The sequence below is a fragment of the Lynx rufus genome, unplaced genomic scaffold (genome assembly GCF_022079265.1).
Source record: "Lynx rufus isolate CCGP_SWC_20201006 ecotype Redwood Valley unplaced genomic scaffold, mLynRuf1.p SCAF_10, whole genome shotgun sequence".
Classification (NCBI taxonomy): domain Eukaryota; kingdom Metazoa; phylum Chordata; class Mammalia; order Carnivora; family Felidae; genus Lynx; species Lynx rufus.
The window spans coordinates 45,703,851-45,726,001 of record NW_025814824.1 but is presented as its reverse complement, the minus strand read 5'-3'; the positions used below and the strand labels follow the sequence as shown (position 1 = coordinate 45,726,001).

General features: G+C 43.3%; 2 protein-coding genes across 2 annotated transcripts; both read left to right on the top strand.

The window, feature by feature from the left end:
* The first annotated feature begins 6,398 nt into the window (after window positions 1-6,398).
* Window positions 6,399-6,983, top strand: LOC124525697 (interferon alpha). The gene has a single exon (XM_047098262.1). The coding sequence runs from the start codon at window positions 6,414-6,416 to the stop codon at window positions 6,981-6,983; it is 570 nt and encodes a 189-aa protein (XP_046954218.1). The 5' UTR covers window positions 6,399-6,413.
* Window positions 6,984-12,616: 5,633 nt separating this feature from the next.
* LOC124525691 (interferon omega-1-like) lies at window positions 12,617-13,207 on the top strand. The gene has a single exon (XM_047098249.1). It carries the CDS (start codon window positions 12,617-12,619, stop codon window positions 13,205-13,207), a length of 591 nt encoding a protein of 196 aa, XP_046954205.1.
* The last annotated feature ends 8,944 nt before the right edge of the window (window positions 13,208-22,151 follow it).

Here is a 22,151-nt window from a genome sequence, read left to right as displayed (position 1 = left end):
ACTCCAAGCTAGTAAAGAAAGGGGTTAGTTTCTCTAGTATGTGGCCTCCCTGCCCCACATCTTCTCTGTGAGATGGATCACGATGAACCAAATAGCTCAGGAGAAAAGAACGGACTCACTAACCCAGGAAGCCTTATTAGTTACTTCAGTGCAAGCCTCCAGCAGCAGGAAAATCAACACTGAGTCCCTTGCGGCCTCAGAAACTGAGAGCATGAGAAGGACTCCACAGGTTAATAGACTGAACTCCACATAGAAATCAATATTTAGCAAAATACAATTCCTGTTGCTATTTAAGGTTACAAAAAAAAAAAAAAAAAAAGGATAGTTTACCCACACCAGTGCCCCCTACACACATGAAGTGCATAACGTTTGTGTCCTCTGGAAGCTATGGAAAAATCTGACTCTTGAGCACCTGACAGAAAGAGAAGGAATTGGTCACAGAAACAAGCTTGGGTCACGGACAGTTGATTATTTGGGGGACAAAAGCAGCCACTCTCCAATAAAATTTTGCTCAAAGCTGGAAGTATGATGAGCTGACTCCTGGCGGCCAGTTAACAGAGAAAGAGAGAGTGAGCGAGGGGAGCCAGGTGTCAGACACAGGGCTATGGGCACACTGACCCAAAGGGACCAGGCATCTTGACTGATGCGCAAAAAATAAAAATCACAACAACAGAGCTCAGGATTGGAGGTAAAAGTATGTCCTGAGCAAGGAGAACAACACCTACCTACTTTTGATCGTAACACAAAAGATTTCCGTCATTTGAAAGCTTTGGATCCCTTTATGCTGAAACATTTGAAGTACTGGGGCAAATTAAACTTCAATGAAATAGTGAAATGAGTAATTCATAGGGTTAATGTTATCTAATCTAATCTACTCTAATCTAAGGCTTACATAAAGAAAGGAAAAAAAGTTAAGAAGAACAAAACGTATACAGGAACATTCAGAAAATGAAAACGGTTTTGTATTACAAGACATGTGAGAAAGAACTTGAGAGGAACTAGGGCCCAAGACGCCCCCCTTGCTCGTCACCCAGGCCACCAGACCCCTCAGGTGCCCAGCGCGCACCCCCTCTGAGGGCCTCCTGCTGGATCCCTGTGGCCGCATCTCCTTTCTGGGCTCTGACCTGCCTCCCGGCCATGGGCGGCTTCACAGGAAGACCTACTGCTTCTGACACAGATCAGGAGGATGTCCCAGTTCTCCTGACTGAGAGGCATCTCCCCCAGGGAGAGGGTGGGTGGCTGCCGGTTGCAGGAGGCCCAGGCCACCTCTATCCCCAGGAGCTGCTCCGGCAGACCTTCAAAGGTCCTCACAAATTGCCATCTGCTGCCTGGAACCCGATCCTGCTGGACAAACTGCACGGGGCTCCAGGGACAGCCGGAACCCGGGACACCTGCCTTAAACGCACACACCCGGACACTCCAGCAAGAACCTTTCACTAGAGGACAAAAGTTCCATCCGGGGACTTCATCTCAGTCTCAAGAGAAGCAATGGAGTGATTGTGCCTCTAGAAAGATGCCTGAGTGCAAATCACATGATCGTTGTCTGCATATTCAAATTCGTAACAATTAGTAAGGAGGAAGGAAGGAGACCCCAAAATGATTCTCTTTAATACATGAAGTCACATTCCCAGGTATTTAGTCATTTCACTGACTTTATTTCTGCTTTCGTCTTAGAATGTATCGAGTTAAATTGTTCAAAAGTGTGCTCCAGTGTTCTTCAGTAATTATCTCTCGGGGCCTCTTTCCTTGGGAGACACTTACCTCTAATGATGTGACATACGTATTCATGTATTGGCGGACGTTCTGGTACCCACCCAACATGTAATCAGCTGGGCTGGTCGTCAGCCTTGACCTTCCGTCAACTATAACACAAGTGCCAAACAAACTGAAAAGCAACAACTCTTCTTAGATCCATCAGAGAATTGGGGGTCAAGGTGCCAGCTGCCGCCCTTTGTTTTGCAGAAAGAGGGGGATGCAGACAGAGACCCTGGATGACTGGGAGCAGAAATGGAAGAGTTTAAAGCACAGCTGAAGCTCGTATTGGTAGAAACACTGAAGCTGAAATGGAAGAATTACTGGCAGGTCCATATGGATGAGCTTGAGATCGAAAAACTGCAAGATATCCTGTCTTTGGGGGCCACACGCTTTTGTGAGTGTTACCTTCGGGAGAAACCTTCACCAGGTTCTCACTGTGAAGATGAGAAAACAAACTCCTGGTGCTTCCAGCAGAGGAAAGGAAAGAGAAATCACTGGCTGGGAATCCTCTCGGTCTTCTGTTCCCCTCAACAAAGGCCTGCTCTCCAGGGAAATGATTTTCCTAGAGCCTCCCCCCGCCCCCACCGGGGGAAGGGAAGTCCAGCCCTCTCTCCTCTTCCACTCGGGGGACAGGAAAGACACAACTGCAAGCCCCTCTAACTTTCCTGTGTCCCTTAGCAGGGTGGTCACGTTAGAACATTTAGAAGCGCTTCGCGGAGTATTTTCCACTGAATGAAGGCTTACCATCATGTTCTTATTTATTCATAGAGGTCTATAAGAGCATAAGTAACTTCTCCTAGCCCTCTCTCTGTAACTGACTGCAAAATGCTGAGAGTCTAAAAAAACAGAATTGGGAACAAGTGGCTCATCAATGTAATTATATACATACTAATATACTATGTACACATAGATACTATGTATATACACGTGCACTATGTATTCTGACACTAGCACGTTCCCCTTTCCTCCCGCTTCCCCAGATCTCATTCTTCACCTGCATCTCACAGTGTTTCCTTCTGCCCCAGTGTAGAAACCCCCAGTGAGCTCTGCTCTCCTCAGTCTCTCCTCCTGAACCTGCCCTGCCCATTCACACAGCTGCTTCCTTTTCGGCTGTGGTTTCCGGCCAAGTGCAAAAGTCACTAACTGAAATCAAGAGTTGTGTGAAAGTTCTAGGTTTTTGGAAACTCTCATAGGAGCGTTCTTGTTCTCTTCTTTTTCTTCTCATGACTATTTCTGGCCATGAGGGAATGTTCCTCCTGCAATGATGTAACTAGCTGTAGGGAAAAAGGAAAGAGAAAGCAGGATCATCTTAGTCAGGGGTCTGTTAAAATATTTACAAAGGAAGAGTGCCACCTACTGGCCAAGATGGACAAAGACAATGACTGGATCTGGAGACCTAGCTTGTGGTCTACAGAAGTCTGTTCCCAGGCAGGAATATTTTCTACAGAGAAAAATGGCTCTTTCCTGGAAAGAACTGACTCCAATAACATAATAAGCCAATTTCCTTACCTTGGGTATAGTTTTGAAAAAACACAAGTGTTCTCTTTTTTTTTTTTTTTTTTGAGAGAGAGAGTGAGCACATAAGGGAGGGGCAGAGAGAGACTGGGGACAGAGGATCTGAAGCAGGCTCTGTGCTGACAGCAGAGAGTCTGATGTGGGGCTTGAACTCATGAATCGTGAGATCATGACCTGAGCTGAAGCCAGATGATCAACTAACTGAGCCCCCAAGAGCCGTTAGCTTCACAGCAAAATTGAGTGCAAGATATCGAGACTTCACATACTCCCCGGTTCTGTATATGAATAGTCTCCCCCATTATCAGCATTGCCACACCAGGTGGAATAGTTGTTACAATTGCTTCCAAGGATATAACAGTAAGTTCCTAGGGTTGTGAACCAGCCTGAAATATTGCAGTGGTCTGTGGCACTCCAAAGCTCAACATTGGACCAGTCTAACAAAACATTATTCCTTAATATTTATTTTCTCTCATTGGATTTTTTTGGGTATCATACGAGAAGCACGGACATCGGATTTGTGGAATATACACAAAACATCTGCAAGATCAGTGTGACAACCTGGGGCTAACCCGTCTCTGTGATTGGAAGAGTTTCTCTCCATTGTTTCTTGGATCTCAAAGTCATTCTGGGAGAGGTGGCCTTTGCTCACTTGTGAGCTGCTATTGGCTGTCTTGTGCATGTTGCTTTTGTCTGAGCCTCGATGTGATGTGGGCTTTGGGAATTAAATACAAATATATTATATTTTATGATTTAATTCTACAAAACTCATTCAACACATCAGCAATTATCTAGTGGGAAACAGAAAAATATTGTGACAATATCTTCAAGAGTATGTAGCAGCAGGTTAAGTTAAAAATTATTTTGTCAGGGCGCCTGGGTGGCTCAGTCGGTGAAGCGTCTGACTCTTCATCTCGGCTTAGGTCATGATCTCACGGTTTATGAGTTTGAGTCCCATGTCGGGCTCTGTGCTGATGGCGTGGAGCCTGCTTTGGATTCTGTCTCTCCTTCTCTCTGCCCCTCTTCTGCTTGTGCTCTCTCCCAAATAAATAAATAAACTGAAAAAAATTATTTTGTCATGAGGCAACATTAAAATTCAGTACACTGAAAATAAATCAGGGAATAATTTAAGTGAATAATTAAAATTTTTTGTTGCTTTTAGCAATTTGGAATGATTTTAAATATTTAAGTACATTGAAATAGGTATGTCTTTATAGAAATTTTAATTTACTTATGTACTTTATATAAAATCTATATAAGTAAATAAGTTATAAGTTACAAATTAAATTTAGGTCTGGAATAGAATAGAGACTCCAGAATTGGACACACAAATGTATGGCCAGCTAATCTTTGACAAAGCAGGAAAGAATATCCAATGGAAAAAAGACAGTCTCTTTAACAAATGGTGCTAGGAGAACTGGACAGCAACATGCAGAAGGTTGAAACTAGACCACTTTCTTACACCATTCACAAAAATAAGCTCAAAATGGATGAAAGACCTGAATGTGAGACAGGAAACTATCAAAACCCTAGAGGAGAAAGCAGGGAAAAAACCTCTCTGACCTCAGCCACAGCAACTTCTTACTTGACACATTCCCAAAGGCAAGAGAATTAAAAGCAAAAAATGAACTATTGGGACCTCATGAAGAGAAAAACCTTCAGCACTGCAAAGGAAACAATCAACAAAACTAAAAGGCAACCAAGGAATGGGAAAAGATTTTTGCAAATGACATATCGGACAAAGGGCTAGTATCCAAAATCTATAACGAACTCACCAAACTCCACACCCAAAAAACAAATAATCCAGTGAAGAAATGGGCAGAAACATGAATAGACACTTCTCTAAGGAAGACATCCTGATGGCCAACAGGCACATGAAAAGATGCTCAGCGTCGCTCCTCATCAGGGAAATACAAATCAAAACCACACTGAGATATCACCTCACGCCAGCAGAGTGGCTAAAATGAACAAACCAGGAGCCTATAGATGCTGGCGAGGATGTGGAGAAACGGGAACCCTCTTACACTGTTGGTGGGAATGCAAACTGGTGCAGCCACTCTGGAAAACAGTGTGGAGGTTCCTCAAAAAATTAAAAATAGATCTACCCTATGACCCAGCAATAGCACTGCCAGGAATTTACCCAAGGGATACAGGAGTACTGATGCATAGGGGCACTTGTACCCCAATGTTTATAGCAGCACTTTCAACAATAGCCAGATTATGGAAAGAGCCTAAATGTCCATCAACTGATGAATGGATAAAGTTTTGGTTTATATACACAATGGAATACTACTTGGCAATGAGAAAGAATGAAATCTGGCCATTTGTAGCAACGTGGATGGAACTGGAGAGTATTATGCTAAGTGAAATAAGTCATACAGAGAAAGACAGATATCATGTGTTTTCACTCTTATGTGGATCATGAGAAACTTAACAGAAGACCATGGGGGAGGCGAAGGGGAAAAAAAAAGTTAGGGAGGGAGGGAGGCAAACCATAAGAGACTCTTAAAAACTGAGAATAAACTGTGGGTTGATGGGGGGTGGGAGGGAGGGAAGGGTGGGTGATGGGTATCGAGGAGGGCACCAATTGGGATGAGCACTGGGTGTTGTATGGAAACCAATTTGACAATAAATTTCATATTAAAAATGTAAATAGATAAATAAGCAAACATTAAAAAAAATCAAATTTAGGTCCATACTTAAGCATCAATGGCTTTAAATTTTAACTTTTAAAAATTTTTAGTAATTCTTACCCTGCATTGGATAAATAAACTTTATATTCCTTTTTTATGATTTTTTATGTATAAAGTACAGTTAAATATACAGTACATAATTACACATAATGTGTATCTGTGTTATTAAATTTTCTCAGAAGGTTCAATTAGATAAATATGTACAAAAACTCTGGAGGCAAGAGGTAATGATGAAAAAAAAATGGTTGTGGAACCCATGCTCTAAACCCAAGTAGAAGGTGCATAAAGGAAAGCAAAAACAGAAGTAGAAAGTAAGGACAACGTTCAGAAAGTGAAAACTGCTATGTTCCCTACTTAAGCCACACGCACAAGGGAAGATGTTCAGAGAACCTAGAGCCACGGGTCACAGAGTCGCCCACCCCAGCCAGGCCAACAGCATCTGCAAGATCCCCAATGGCGCTGCCCTCTTCCTTCTTGGTGGCCCTGGTGGCGCTGGGCTGCAACTCCATCTGCTCTCTGGGCTGTGACCTGCCTCAGACCCACGGCCTGCTGAACAGGAGGGCCTTGACGCTCCTGGGACAAATGAGGAGACTCCCTGCCAGCTCCTGCCAGAAGGACAGAAATGACTTCGCCTTCCCCCAGGACGTGTTTGGTGGAGAGCAGTCCCACAAGGCCCAAGCCCTCTCTGTGGTGCACGCGACGAACCAGAAGATCTTCCACTTCTTCTGCACAGAGGCGTCCTCGTCTGCTGCTTGGAACACCACCCTCCTGGAGGAATTCTGCACGGGACTTGATCGGCAGCTGACCCGCCTGGAAGCCTGTGTCGTGCAGGAGGTGGGGGAGGGAGAGGCTCCCCTCACGAACGAGGACTCCATCCTGAGGAACTACTTCCAAAGACTCTCCCTCTACCTGCAAGAGAAGAAATACAGCCCTTGTGCCTGGGAGATCGTCAGAGCAGAAATCATGAGATCCTTGTATTATTCATCAACAGCCTTGCAGAAAAGATTAAGGAGCGAGAAATGAGACCTGTTCAACATGGAAATGATTCTCGATGACTCATCATACCACACTTTCCACCTGTTCTGCCATGTCAAGGACTCATTTCTGCTGTGGTCGTGACATGAAACGAAATAACTTGTCAAATGTTTTAGGAGTAATAAGCGACATCATGTCACCTCTAGGAGCACAAGCCACTTACCGATGACCGTGCTGATATCGTTTTATCTATTTAAGTATTTATTTATTTATTTATTTAAATATTTATGAGATTTAAATTTTTTCAAGTAATATGATGTGTACCCTTATGTTTTGGTAATATAATAAAATATATTCTTTATATGTAAGCAGTGTATTATTTTTTTATTTCACGTTTACTGTAGGAAGTGTTTATAAAGAGTAACATCAGGTCTAATGGTGCAACTTGATGGAAAACCAGATGAGAGGATTCATTTACCCATCAGATTCTATTAAAATCAGAGGTAACAACTGTCTTCCTCTAAGACAAGTGGTTCGTTGATCTTACGACATGGGATATAACAAATACAGTTCCTGCTGTCTTTACCTTTGATTTTTGTAGGGATAGAAACCTAAAAGCCATCATCATACTTAATATTATAATGAAGCAGGGAGAGAAGTGAATTCTCTCAACTGATGGTAGAATGAAGAATGTCAGGAAATAAAAATAAAAGCTGTCAGTCTCCTCTACATTGACTGATACACATGGAAGTGCCAATGCCCATTGTCAGTGGATAGGCGAGCTTAGATTTTTTAAAAAACGCCATAGAACAGGTCCATACATGGCAACAGGAAGCCAGAAACAGAGGCGGTCATGGGGGACGACAGTGTAGTGTGACCGAAAGAGTTACACTTGATTCTAAGGCACAGCAGGGGAGAGAAGAACCACGAAGGATACACAGGTATACTGACCATTCAGTAGAAGGATAACAAGAGAGGATGCTGAGTGTATTTAAGGAAATACACGTGCTTAGAAGAATGTCAGTGGATTCATGGAAGATGTGGGTCTAACTGCCTGCTACGACAGAAAAATGGATACCATCGTGAACTTCATGAGAGTTCGTTTCATGGAATTACTAAGCAGGAAACCACACTGGAATTCCTGAAAGCCTCAATAAGAGAAGTTAGCGCCTCTGAAGTGAAAAAGAATACAGCGTGCGATCTGGAAAATAACGTGGGGCAGTTTTTCTGTGCATCGTTCTGCCTTTTATGCCATATATCTATTTCTCAGTGATTTCATGGAATTGATGTGCTGGCAAATCATACTAATGTGTCTAGTATTATATTTATTTCGAATCACAGCTCATTTAGTTACAATTTTTATCCTGTCTTGATTATTATTACTTTGTACATCAGCAAGCTGCTCATCTTTAAGAACCGACTGGGCGGGAATAGATAATTAATTCAGTCCTTCACCAACATATCTATTACCACTGAGAAAACAATACTCCCTAGAATTACTGGTTTTATTAATTAAGTTACTTCACTGATCGTTATGACACTGGCTTGCTGCGGCAGCCTTATAGCACGTTGCACTTTCTAGGGGAGTTTGATACGATAAGAATTCTTTCACGTTACTCACTGGTAATTTCTGCTAATTTTTTGAATATCACCATCTTTGGTGAGTCCCCAAATCACAGAATTATTACATAAAGACTGACAGTCTTTTGGGGCACCTGGGTGCTCAATTAAGTGTCCAACTTTTGTTTTCAGCTGAAGTCATGAACTCAAGACTCCTTAGATGGGCCAGGTGTCGGGCTCCAGGCTGACAGCAGAGAGCCTGCTTGAGATTCTCTCTCTTCTCTCTGCCCCTCCCCCACCCGTGCTCATATTCTCTCTCTCTCTCAAAATAAATAAGTAAACTTAAAAAAAAAAGACTAGCAGACTTTCTTCACATGAGAGTGCGAAGCTGGGTTAGGCATTGTCTTCATATTTAAGGCAACAAAAAATTGTTTAAAATCAGCTGTAACCACAACATGAATAATGGAAATCCATAGAGCAAATGTGAGTTGTGTATAATTCAGGAACAGAAACAGAGCTAAGAATTATAACAGAATATTGTGAATACTAACTAAAGTCATGCACTTGAATGGCACCAAGCAACGCATCTTCCATAGAGTAACGACCAAAAGTATGGTGCATATGTTCTTATTTTTCTTCAGACGGCTATATGTGAGAATAGTGTTTGTCTCTTTCAACAAAATTCTTAGCAACTGTGTGTCCTACCTTTCACTAACTGACCTTCAAAGGAGGCAGCATAAGAAAACAGCATTTTGTGGTGAATTCTGGAGAAGGCTGACTGATTCACTCCTTATTTCAAACAAGTGTCTTATTTATATTCAATTAGGAAATAGTGGCTTGTATTAATATCTGAGAGTTGAGAATAAGTATCTAGATGGATGTACAGGGGCACCTGGGTGGCTCAGTCAGTTGAGCATCTGACTTTGCTCTGGTCATGATCTCGCAGTTCGTGAGTTCGAGCCCCACATCCAGCTCTGTGCTGACAGCTCAGAGCCTGGAGCTTGCTTCGTATTCTCTGGAGCTTGTTTCAGATTCTGTGTCTCCCTCTCTCTCTGCCCCTTCCCTACTCATGCTCTCTCTCTCTCTCAGAAATTAAAAAAAAAAAAAATTTTAAAAAACTTAGATGGAAGTACAGAAAAACATGATGTTTCTTTAATATTGTGGCACCTGCACCTCTCCCCTCAGCATTCCAGGACACATTCCCCTGTCCTAATCGTTTCTTCCCTGTCCCAGAAGGAAGTCCCCACACACCCTGTCACTCACTCCCTTCAACTGTCAGCCTATTCACACAGCAGCTTTCTGGTCTGTTGTGGTCTCAGCTTAAACCTTTCCCTAAAGAGCAGCATGTCACAAGTAGAAACTAAAACTCAAATGAAATCCCTAAGTTTTGCAGAAACATCTTCAAGAAAGGCTTTTTATTTACTACCGTCAAATGTGATGTAGTAGCACTTGTGGCGAAAAAGACAGAAAGGAGGATCCGGTTGAAGGGTGGGCTAACGAAGCTCCTCTCAGAGAAGACCACCCCCTGGTGGCCACGTGCAGCAAGGGCAGCGACCAAGACTGGAGGGCTGGCTTGGGATCCCTGCAGAAATCCCGCCACTTCTTGAGGATGTCCCCTCAAGCTGCAAAAAGCTACCAGCTGGCAACAACAGATTCTAACGCTGTCTATGACAAGGACTGAGTATTGCCCTGAAACTCTCTATAGCCATATTCAGTTTCAATCCCACAGGTATTAAGTGTTAAATACTCGAAAGTGTTGGAGAACCGAGTCTCAGGGTGGGAGGCACGGGCGGGCGAAGGGAGTGATCGCCATCCGCCAGCTCTCTCCTTTGAGCCTCAGGCCAAAGCAGCTATTTTCCTGATTTGGGGGAATTCAGTGTGGCCTTCACTCTTCCCTCTGCCAGAGCTCCCGGCCCCCAGTTTGCTGCACCGATTGTGTTAACCAGCCCTTTGCTTTTTTGCCAGCAGACAAGTCACTTCCCTTTTTTCATTTTCATGACATTCAGACCTATATTTTCTTTTGCCCAACACAATTGTTGTGTTTTGCTTTCTAGGAGAGTTGAAATGAGAAACAAAAAAACAAAAACCTGATATCTTGGAAATATAGAGAAAAGTGGTGCAGCCCCTCATTCTTTTACTTGCCTTTGTATTAACCTGCGGATGATATAAAACATGTTGCAGGAAGAGCAAGGCAGACTATGTCCAGTAAACCACTGCGTAAAAACCAAGTCATTAAAATTCTTTTTGTTGTTGTTTTTTAAATTTAAAATGAAATAACACGAGTAAGTAAAGGAGAGAAGGCTGTTTCTCCCCGACACAATAGCCGGGGCCTCACCCCCTACACTCTGACCCTCAGACAGATGAACAGACTAAGAAGCCAAAGAGAAATACCCAGACTGAATGGACAACGGAGAGTCGCTAGTTTCTGTGCTGGAAGCTGTTGACTACAGTACAGTATTAATAAACTCTTGCCGCCTGCTGTATATAATGTAACTGGCAATAAGGCAGCAGAAGAAGGGTCTATATCTGCAGGCAGCCTGATCTAGAATGAAGCAAAACATTCCCAAGCTTACTCTTTTATGGAAAAAAAAAGGATTGTCTGTAGGTGCTTGGAAGTGACAAAAAATACACTAGTGCCAGTTGTGGGCACCTTCCAACATTCTGAAAAATCACTGATTTCTGCCAAACACCTCGGCCTGAGACCGAGCATCTGAGCATGGGAGAGGATCACCCACAATCCAGCAGTGTGAGAGAGAGAGAGAGAAAGAGAGAACCATTGGCTCAGTGGTGATCATGTGACACTCAGCATCACCTACTACCCTTACTGCAAGACGTCGCTCCTTTATCAAGTTAAAATTTATTAGAAATGTTTGCTCCTCTTGATGAACACTCAGAGAACAAGTTACTCACAATCCAAGGTTTTACTGTATTTGTTTACTAAAGGTGAAATGATTACAGTTGGGTCACTCCCCTACTTAGAGGAAACTAACTGTGACCCTCAGCATCAGAGGGCTGTTGACACTTTGATACCTGCTCAGGAAAAGAAGGGGTCACCACTGAAAACTAGGGTGTCTCACACAAACACTCCAGGGACAAGGGCAAGGATCTAGGGGCATTAACTGTTTTGCTAACAAAGAACCTAGCCTCTCCACAGCAGAGGAATTCTAATGTCCACAGGACAAGGTGAGCCTGCCCTCAGGGAGTGAGTCCAGGAGAGGCTGGGTTGAGGACACTCAGTCACTCCAGAGGAACATGTTAGTAGAGGTGATAACAACCTTGCGCGTGAGGGGTTGCTGAGAAAATAAAATGATCTGGGATTAGAATCTTCACAGCTACATGTCCCAGACCAGAACCGGGCTTCCTGCTGGGGACACTGGCACAGCCTGAGGAGCACTGTAGACGGGTTACAAAATGGCAGAAGGATAGTGTCTGTATTATTAGTCTTGACCCTGAGGCTCCAGTGAAGCATAACTGCATGGACCTGCATCAATTATTTCTAGAATGAAGAGAAACATGCAAGAAACTCATTCACTTACCACCACAAGCCTCTAATGTGAATACTACAGTAATTAAAACCCAGTCCTGGTTCTAAAGAGCTTATTTACCATACGTGGTCTGGTCAGAACCTAGCACGATACAAAAACCCATAGGAGTGAAGGAGCCTGTCTCTGTATGAAGTAAAGAGGGTAAAAACCTAGTCCACGATCAAGGCCAAAGTTTCTTTCTAACACAAAGAGCAATGTTCATATATGAAAACATATATGTGAGCAGGTGTGTGTATGAGTGCCTACATGCCTACATCACTCCAGTCTTTAGGACAAAGACGTTTCTCGTTTGGTTGATAAGTGTCCATTGGGATGGACATATCGGAAGTTTATTGGGAAATAAAGCTTCCATTGCCAGCGTAGTATTTTAGATTGATGACATCTTCTTACACAATAAGGAGAATGCATAAATGAAAACAAAAAAAAGGAAGTAGAAGTGGAGAGGATGTTCAGAAAATGAAATTGTCCGCGTTCCCTATTTAAGAGCCATGCTTCGAGGCCGTCCCCAGAGAACCTGGGCCCCGAGGTCCCCCAGCCGCCCAGCTCAGCCCGGCCAGCAGCCCCCTCGGCTTCCCCATGGCTCTCCTGCGCCCTCTGCTGACCGCCCTGGCGCTGCTCACCTGCCGCCCTGGAGGCTCTCTGGGCTGTGCCCTGCCTGGGAGCCACGCGCAGGTTAGCAGGGACAACTTGGTGCTCCTGGGCCAGATGCGGAGACTGTCCCCTTTCTTGTGCCTGCGGGCCAGAAAAGACTTCCGCTTCCCCCGGGAGATGCTGGAGGGCGGCCAGCTCCGGGAGGCCCAGGCCGCCGCCGCCGTCCTGCGGGAGCTGCTCCAGCAGACCTTCAACCTGTTGCACACGGAGCGCTCCTCGGCGGCCTGGAGCCCCGCGCCGCTGCACGGACTCCGCTCTGGCCTCCACCGGCAGCTGGAAGCCCTGGACGCCTGCTTGGTGCAGGCCGCGGGCGAGGGAGAGCGCGCCCCGGGGATGCACGGCCCTGCCCTGGCCATCAAGAGGTACTTCCAGGACATCCGCGTCTACCTGGAGGACGAGGGATACAGTGACTGCGCCTGGGAAATTGTCAGGCTGGAAATCATGAGAGCCTTGTCCTCCTCGGCGACCTTGCAAGACAGCTTGGCCATCAAGGATGGAGACCTGGGGTCACCTTGAAGTGATTCTCAATGATTCACGTGCCACATCACCCTGCACTATGCTCACCTCAAGAGACTGTCACTGCAGCCTTCATCACAAAATTTATTGACTTTAATTCCACAAATATTTTGTGAGTAGTATTAAGCAAGAATATGTAAAAAAAAAAAAAAAAATCCGGCCTCAGGATCATCAGTCCTTAAGAGATGATTGCCCTGATGTTATTTATTTATTGTTATTTATTTATTCTTGTAGCTTATCCTATTTATTTTTATATTTTGATATAAAAGATATTTCCCTTACACTGTATTAAAATTGATAAATCATATTCACCTCTTCATTTTATTAAATATGTATTTTGTCTTATTAAATTCTAATGAAAGACAATTTCTTGAGTCTCTTTATTCTGAAACCGTAAATCCAAATCTTGGTTGTTCTAGACCAAATGGAAGAATGGATGGTAGTATTCATCTACTTCCTCATCCTTTCAGTTCATGTCCTATGTAAACAGGACATCAAGACGGCAGATGCAGAATCACCTTCACAAAGCACAGCCGAGTAAATCGAACATGGCAACTTCTGTGTCAAAACTTTTAGTCTCACAGGGAAAGAGGCATTAAAAGAGGATAAATATTTTTAAATTTTTAATTATATTAAAAAACACAAAATGATGTAAAGGAAAATGTTATTCTTACATAGAAGCTTTAAATACAATAATTTTGAGACGGGGGAAGATGGATACTCTTTCTAGAGCACTTGGGAAATACATAATTGCAGAAGTCTTGCTGGCTGTTGGGCATAGGGGTCAGCAATGAACAACAAATGCTATGCGGGAGTGGTATTAATTTGAGATTCTTTATTACATAATTGGGAATGAGCACATGGGAATGGGTGTGGTAATTTTTGTCTTTTATTTGAGAGAGAGAGAGAGAGAGAGAGAGAGAGGGAGAGAGAATCTTATGCGGGCTCCATGCTCAGTGTGGAGCCTGATGCGAGGCTTGTTCCCATGACCCTGGGATCATGACCTAAGCCAAAATCAAGAGTCGGATCCTCAAGCAACTGAGCCACCCAGCACCCCTGGATATGGTCACTCTTTTTTTTTTTTGAAGGTTAAACTTTGATTTAGAAAGGCTGAAACAATTGTATGTTAATTGCAACAGCTAGATTGTACAAAAATATGACTTGAAAATTCCCTTTTGATATTCTTGAAGAACTGGATTCCCATTACATACATGCCTTATTCTTTCTTCAGACCTCTGATTTCAGACTGGAGCTGAGCAGAGAAATGGTTGAGGGTCCCTCAAATCATTCTTGGGCTCCAGACAAGGTGCTGGCCTCTAAGGAAATAAGCAGGTTATGGGTAAACCATACCTGTTAACTCTGGAGGCTTTTTGGTAGCATACAAGAACAAACTGCTCCATCCTTAACTCTTTCCAGGAGTTCGACCCAGGGTACGTCAGTGGGCATCATAAGCTAGGTGAACGTATCACCATCAGGACAACTGGTATTCACCCTGGGAGGCAGCTGGATTCCTCCAGCTTGGTGAGGATGCTCACGTAATGCCTAGTTTGCAGGGATAGATCTTGTCCCATCCTCCAACCTGTGAGGTCTTTTGAGCTGAACCACATTCTAACAAGTCGGCTCTCTTTCCGCTCTTTAGTGTTCCAGTGTGCACCTGAACCCGAGTGCCATGAAAAAATTAGCTGGATATGGTCACTTCTAAGTAGAGTGGGCAATGAGAAGAGACCTAAATGTAGTCCTGCAGACCCTCAGCATTTGGAGGTCAAGCAGAGGATAGTCTGCCAGGGGCACAGAGGTGGCGTGGCCAGTCCAGCTGGAAGGACACATGGGGACGATAACACATGGGGGGAGAGACCCCCACAGGGAAGAAGGGTCAGAGTGGTGCTCGCAGGGTAGGTGTAGACGAACTGCCCAGGGGGTCTGAAAACAGACGCCATAGGTGACCTTAGCATGATCTGGTTTAGTGGAATTAATGAGGCAGAAACCAGATGGGTGTAGGTTGAAGAGGAAACACAAGAAGAGGAATTACTGGCACTGTGTATAGGAAATTATTTTGGGAAGCTTGTTTGGAAGTGGAGACAGAAATAAGGTAGGACTTTGAGGAAAATGTGGGTCCGGCGGTTATGAAGAGTTTGGGCGCCCCCTTCTGGCGGTTGGGGCGCAGCGATGGGGCCTTGGAGGCGCTGCAGATTGCTGTCCACGCGTGTTTCACTACGGCCTGCGGAATCACAGAACGCAGTGACATAATCTATTCGCTAATGGTGCTGGTGATGCTTTGTGCCAGCCCCCCTGAATCTGATGGTTGTGAAAAACAGGAAATCATGCTTTTGAGATATCTGAAAATGATAGCTTCTCAGTCACGCCAGAATAACAGGACCTGGGTTTTTGTTTTTTGTTTTTTTTTTTCACCACAAAATAGATATCAACAGCCAGAAGGCACAAGCCACCTGTTTCTGCCATCAGATTCTCAAGCTGTCCCACAAAGACTACAATACAGATCTTCAACCTGTTTACACAGAGAACTACAGCACGGCTTGGAGTGGATCTGCTGGTTACATTACTCCCGAGGAAGTCTGGAACAACAGCAGAAAACGAAAGTAGAAATTCTTCTGGTTTGTGCTTACTTGAAGGTACCTAAAAGCACTCTCAAGGAATCAGCAACTGTCTAAAGAGCAAGGAATGTAGCTGCTGAGCCTTGGAGGTTTTTAGAGGGATGGCTGAAGTATGCTTTTCCCTCTTTAATACATTCCAAAAACAATCAGGAAATGAGAAAATTATTTTCATGACTCTCTAATCACTGTATTATTGTTTGTCAAATCAAAGAAAGCAATCTGCACTGTTTTTCTGCACCAGCTATAAAAGATCTGAAATCAGGGGCGCCTGGGTGGCTCGGTTGGTTAAGCATTAGACTTTGGCTCAGGTCATGACCTCGCCATTTGTGAGTTCCAATCCCAAGTTGGGCTCTGTGCTGACAGCTCGGAGCCTGGAGCCTGCTTCGGATTCTGTGTGTCTCCCTCTCTCTCTCTCTGCCCCTCCCCTGCCTGCACTCTGTCTCTACCAAAAATAAACATTAAAAAAATAATAAGAGATCTGAAATCAAAACTATATTTTAGGTATAAAGTCTCCAAAAAATGTTTAGAAAAGTAAATGATCTGTTTCTTTAAAAAATAACCTATGATAATACATTTTTCATTTATCTTTTCAAATATTTAGAAGGTATTTTTTGTCCCTAGAATCTGAAATATAATGTATCATGGAAAACCTTCTTTACATTATTTTGTTACAGACCTCTGTGAAGATAATGTTAGGTGTTCAAACAGATACAAATGAAAATATCAGTATTTTGAACATAACACATGTTTATCTTTCCTTCCTGTAACACTTCAATGCAAGTATTACTGAACAAATGACTCTTCTGGTAGGTTCTCCCTCAAACAGTGACTCAGGGATCCAGCTACCTTCTATTTAGTGCCTTCAATATGTGACTTTAAATATGGCTGTGGTGTTTGGGCTTCTTCCACTTAGTTGTAAAAAGAAAAAGTACCATTGATCACATGGGCATATTTTCAAGGGCCAGATCTGCACAGAGCAAACGTAACTTCCACCCACATTCAGTTGGCCAGGATTCATTCACATGGCCACATATAACTGTAAAGAGACTGGGAGAGGGAGTGTAATTTTGTCACCAGTGGGGAAAAGGTACAAGTTTAATTTACTATTTACTAAATTTACTATTAATTTTTAAACTATGTGCACTAATGCTGTTCTTTAGAAGAAATGGCCAATTTTCTTGCTTTTGCATCCAAAAAATGCTGAGTGCAGATCTGATTCCACAAATGAAAACCAGGCAAGAGACCTAACAGAAGAAGGCATGGGTGTTTGTATTATTGGCCCTTTAAAAGGGAGATTCACAGGGATTCCCAAGGGCATAGGTTAAAGTTGAAACACACAGCTTCTGGATTGGAAGTTCTTTTTTTTACATTTATTTATTTTTGAGAGACAGAGCGTGAGCAGGGGAGGGGCAAAGAAAGGGAGACACAGAATCTGAAGCAGGCTTCAGGCTCCGAGCTGTCAGCACAGAGCCTGATGCGGGGCTCGAACCCACGAACCATGAGATCACGACCTGAGCCGAAGTCGGACATTCAACCGACTGAGCCACCCAGGCACCCCTGGATTGGAAGTTCTTTTGAGGTCCCTCTTACAAATCAGTCCCCATTCAAACTCTCTCCTGGCTTGTAAGACTCTGGCAGATTACTTCTGGCCTGTTGTTAACTACTGTAAAATTTGGGATTGCAAGTAACTTGTTCTGAGAGTGTTCCATAAGACGAGCAAACATTTCTCATAAATTTTAACTTGATAAACAAGCACTGTCTTGCAATACAAGTAGTATGTGACGCCGAATGTCATGTGATCACAACTGAGCCAATGGTTCATGAAATTCACTTTGATATATGAGTGCTTTGGATTACAAGCAGGTTTCCAGAATAAATTATGCTCGCAAATTTTTACTGTACTTGGAAGCTTTAGGCTGAGAGATCTTATCCATTCACCTCTGCTCCCTGGGCAATGTATATAGGGTAGAAGGAGTTGATCAGGATGTACTAGCCGCCCTCACTGCCAATGGTGCTTCAACTTGAAAATATCCCCGTTAGGCAGCTAGAGGAGCACATGCTACAGACATCTCCACATCCCCAGATATCTGGGTGCATATTCAGCAATGTTCTGGGAAAAGCTGGACTATGTGAACCCAGACAATGACACTCAGAACTCAAGAATTGTGCCAAGTAGGAGGAACTGTATAAGGAATGAATGGTAGCATGCCTGCTCCTCTCCTTTATCTTCCAGAAAATCTGTTCATTGTCAATAATGCAGCATAACATAATTAGAGTTGTTGGAATTTTTTTTTAATTTTTAATGTTTATTTATTTTTGAGACAGAGAGAAACAGAGCATGAATGGGGGAGGGTCAGAGAGAGAGGGAGACACAATCCAAAACAGGCTCCAGGCTCCAAGCTGTCAGCACAGAGCCTGACATGGGGCTCGAACTCATGGAGTGTGAGATCATGACCTGAGCCGAAGTCAGACGCCTAACCAACTGAGCCACCCAGGCACCTCTAGAGTGGTTGGAATTTTCAGTTAGACTATCTTGGGTTCGAATCTTCATTGCTTGGTAACTGTGTGGCCTTGGATAAATTATTTCATATTTCTAAAGTTCATTGTCCTCATTGAAAAGTGTGAACAATAAAAAATGATAAATCTGCATTATTATAGAATAGTTGATATTATACACTTTATGATCAGACAAATTTACAATCAGTTGAAAAATGGGAATAACAATTTGGACCCTTTGAGGTGTCCTTTGTTGGTGTCACCACCAGTATTCCTGCTCTGGTCCTCCAAAGGAAATTTAGGCACTTTAGTCTCCCAAGGGGCTTTAGGGACTGAAAAAGGTTGATGGTGATTTTTGCCAGTATTCTTAACCTCAGGGCTGTGATTGTGTTCTTTAGTTCATTTAAAAAAAATTTTTTTTTAATGTCTATTTATTTTTGAGAGGGAGAGAGAGAGAGAGAGACAGAGTATAAGTGGGGGAGGGGCAGAGAGAGAGGGAGACACAGAATCTGAAGCAGGCTCTAGGCTCCAAGCTGTCAGCACAGAGCCCAACACGGGGCTCGAACCCATGAACCGTGAGATCATGACCTGAGCTGAAGTGCGACGCTTAACCCACTGAGTCACCCGGGCACCCCTGTGTTCTTTAGTTTCTAAGATTCATCAGTCTGTCCTGCCCATGTCTTGCCCATAAACAAGAGTGTCTATGAGGCAACCGTGTGTCAGGCATGGAGAAACCCTCACTACAACTGCATGTAGGAGTTGTTACTGATGAGAAAATACAGACTTAGGTTAAATAATTCTCCTTACAGTTCAAATGGTTCAAAATACTACCTGAAATTGAATCCAGGTCTTTCTGACTTTAAAATTAGCATAATCTTGCCCATTTTTCTGAGACAGAAAGCACAGTTAGAAGCCAATCTCCTAGACTGTAGCTGACATAGACAGCATGTTTGAACACAGGCATCTTGTTCAATGTGAGCTGCAGCCTTGGAGTCACGACAAGGATGGGTCCAAAGTTTAGAACCACTGACTGTCCTTGACATGGGTGTTACTGTGCCTGGTTCTTCCAGTTTATCATCACTCATTAATATGCTCCAGGTGTGGCAAAATAAAAGCCTAATGATGCCTCTCCTCTTGATGTCACTAAGAGGGCCAAAAGCATCACCACTGCACAATCTTCCAAGCTAGATGGATCACTGTGTCCCCACTCTGCATCCCCCTTATGCAAGTCCCATCTGAAACAGAAGTCTGATAAAATCTTTAAATGAATCTGAAAGGGCAAGTTACTCATTCATCATACTCCGCTCCTTCCAGCCTCAGAAAGACAAATTCTTAGGTTAGGACAGACAAAAGATGGCCATCTAGGTAGAGGGCTATATGGCATTCTCACCATATGAGGATCCTTTGGGGGAAGTATGTTCCGCTGCCACACAGAAAATGTCAGCAAACCATTCCGTTGTGAGTTTCTCAGCCCCCTGGGATCCCATATCTACTACCTAATCGTAAAACCCACTCATTCTTGGGCAGCATTTTGCAAAGTTTTCTCTCACCCAGAATCTCACTGGAGCTGCTATGAGGAATGATTTTCAGATCAAAGTGCGAAGTGATATCTTCAAGGACACTCATCCAGGCTGTGGCGAGTGGCAGAGATAGGACTCACAGCCAGTTCTGAATGTATAACTAGTGTTCTTTTTGCCATATTGAATCTGTCTAAGCTACACCTTGTCACCAGTCACACGAGATTGATGAAAACCCTCAACAGTAATACGGCTTTCGAAGAAACTTTTATTTTTCAGTCTATTTCTTTTTTAAAAGTGAGCAAGCTCATTGATGCTTATCCCGGTGGCTCAGCATCAGAAAGAAGAGAGTTCAGCACAGTCAGAAAATGAGGAAGAGAAAGAAAAATATGTCTGGCCATTTATGCACCATCTACAAGGTAACTAATATTACTTCCTAAATTGCCCTGTCAATTTGTGGAAACAGGGATGCTGTCAAGTCCATGTATAAATGAATAAAGCAGAACCCCAAGAGATGAAGTGACCCATCCAGTGCACAGCAAGTGGAGCTAGGAGTTGAGCCCAGGTGTGCTGATGGAGACTCTTAATACCTGGCAGAACTGAGTTAATGTCATGCTTCCTCCCCTCCCAGATGACTGTGGCAATCAGGAGAGGTCAAGTGCCCACAAATCACGCTTGCCTTGCTCCCTCTCTACCTCATGCCCCAACCCCCTTCTCCTTCTCCTCCTACAGCATTTATCTAGATAACGAGCAAATCTTCTGTCACCAGCATGAGTACATTCGAGACCCCAACGATTCCCCCTCAGTTATATTGAGATATAACTGACATATAACATTGTATCAGTTTACAGTATACAAGATAATGATTTGACATGTGTTTATATCGTGAAATGATTACTAAATTTAACTAACATCCACCACCTTATATGGTTACAATTTTTTTTCTTCTGATGAGTACTTTTAAGATCTACTCTCTAAGCAACTTTTAAATATATGATAGAGTATTGGTAACTATAGTCATCATGCTGTGCATTCCATTCCCAGAACTGTTTATCTTCTAACTAGAAGTTTGTGCCTTTTGGCCACCTTCACCACCCCCTTACCCATCCCCGCCCCTGCCTCTGGCACCCACCAATCTGTTGCATACTTTTATGCCCTTCATCTGTATTTACTCATTTCACACACTAATCCTTGAAAAATACCATTATTGTCCCCCACATTAAAGATGAGGAAACTAGAGAACATAGTGTTTATGTCATTTACAAAAGTTCCACTAACAGTGGATAGCAGAGCTGGGATTCAACCCTCAAACTCTGGCTCCAGAAACACATTCCTTAATCACTAAAACACATCGTGCAAACCATCAGGACAAGTCCGGGCAGAGTCCAAAACAATAAAATGAGATGTTTTGAAGAATAACCACTAACTTCCCCATAGGACCTTGCATATGTTTTCCCACACACTCTTCCAATGTATATTTCCTCACATGCAGCAAGGAACACTGCGGGGGGAGGGGGGGATGCAGTGTGAGGTTCTGAGATGAGAAGGGTTTTGCCCAAGAGCTACAGCTGGTGAGAAGAGTCAAATGTGATCTCAGGACAGATTAGGGCCTATTATTTTCTTATCCATTTCACAGAGGACAGTAGTAAATAGAGGCCAGGATTAAATGTGTAATAGTATCCCACCTCAAGTGAGCCCAGCTAAGCATGTTGCAGGTGTTTGGTGTTTAAAATGTAAGAAGTTCTAGAAGTGCCTTCTCTTTGTACTGAATGTAAAGAGCCTAAATGTCCAACAACTGATGAGTGGATAAGGAAGACGCGGAATGTATACACAATGGGATACTACTCAGCGATCGAAAAGAATGAAATCTTGCCATGTGCAACAACGTGGATGGAACCAGAGTGTATGATGCTGAATAAAATCAGTCAGGCAGAGAATGATAAATATCATACGATTTCACTCATATGTGGAATTTAAGAAACACAACAGATGAACCTAGGGGAAGGGAAGGAAAAATAAGATAAAACCAGAGAGGGAGGCAAACCATAAGAGACTCTTAAATACAGAGAACAAACTGGGCGTTGCTATAGGGGAGGTGGTGGTGGGGGGATGGGTTTAATGGGCATTAAGTAGGGCACTTGTTAGGATAAGCACTGGGTGTTACATGTAAGTGATGAATCACTAGGTTCTCCTTCTGAAACCAATACTACACTGTGTGTTAACTAACTTGAATTTAAATAAATTAATTAAAAATAAAATAAAATAAAATAAAAGTAACTGTTCATAGCCAGTCTTGGAATCTCGCTTCCAGGAAGTTTA

What these genes read in the sequence shown, in the direction of transcription:
- LOC124525691 (XM_047098249.1), top strand. Translation starts at nt 12,617, where the DNA reads ATGGCTCTCCTGCGCCCTCTGCTGACCGCCCTGGCGCTGCTCACCTGC.
- LOC124525697 (XM_047098262.1), top strand. Translation starts at nt 6,414, where the DNA reads ATGGCGCTGCCCTCTTCCTTCTTGGTGGCCCTGGTGGCGCTGGGCTGC.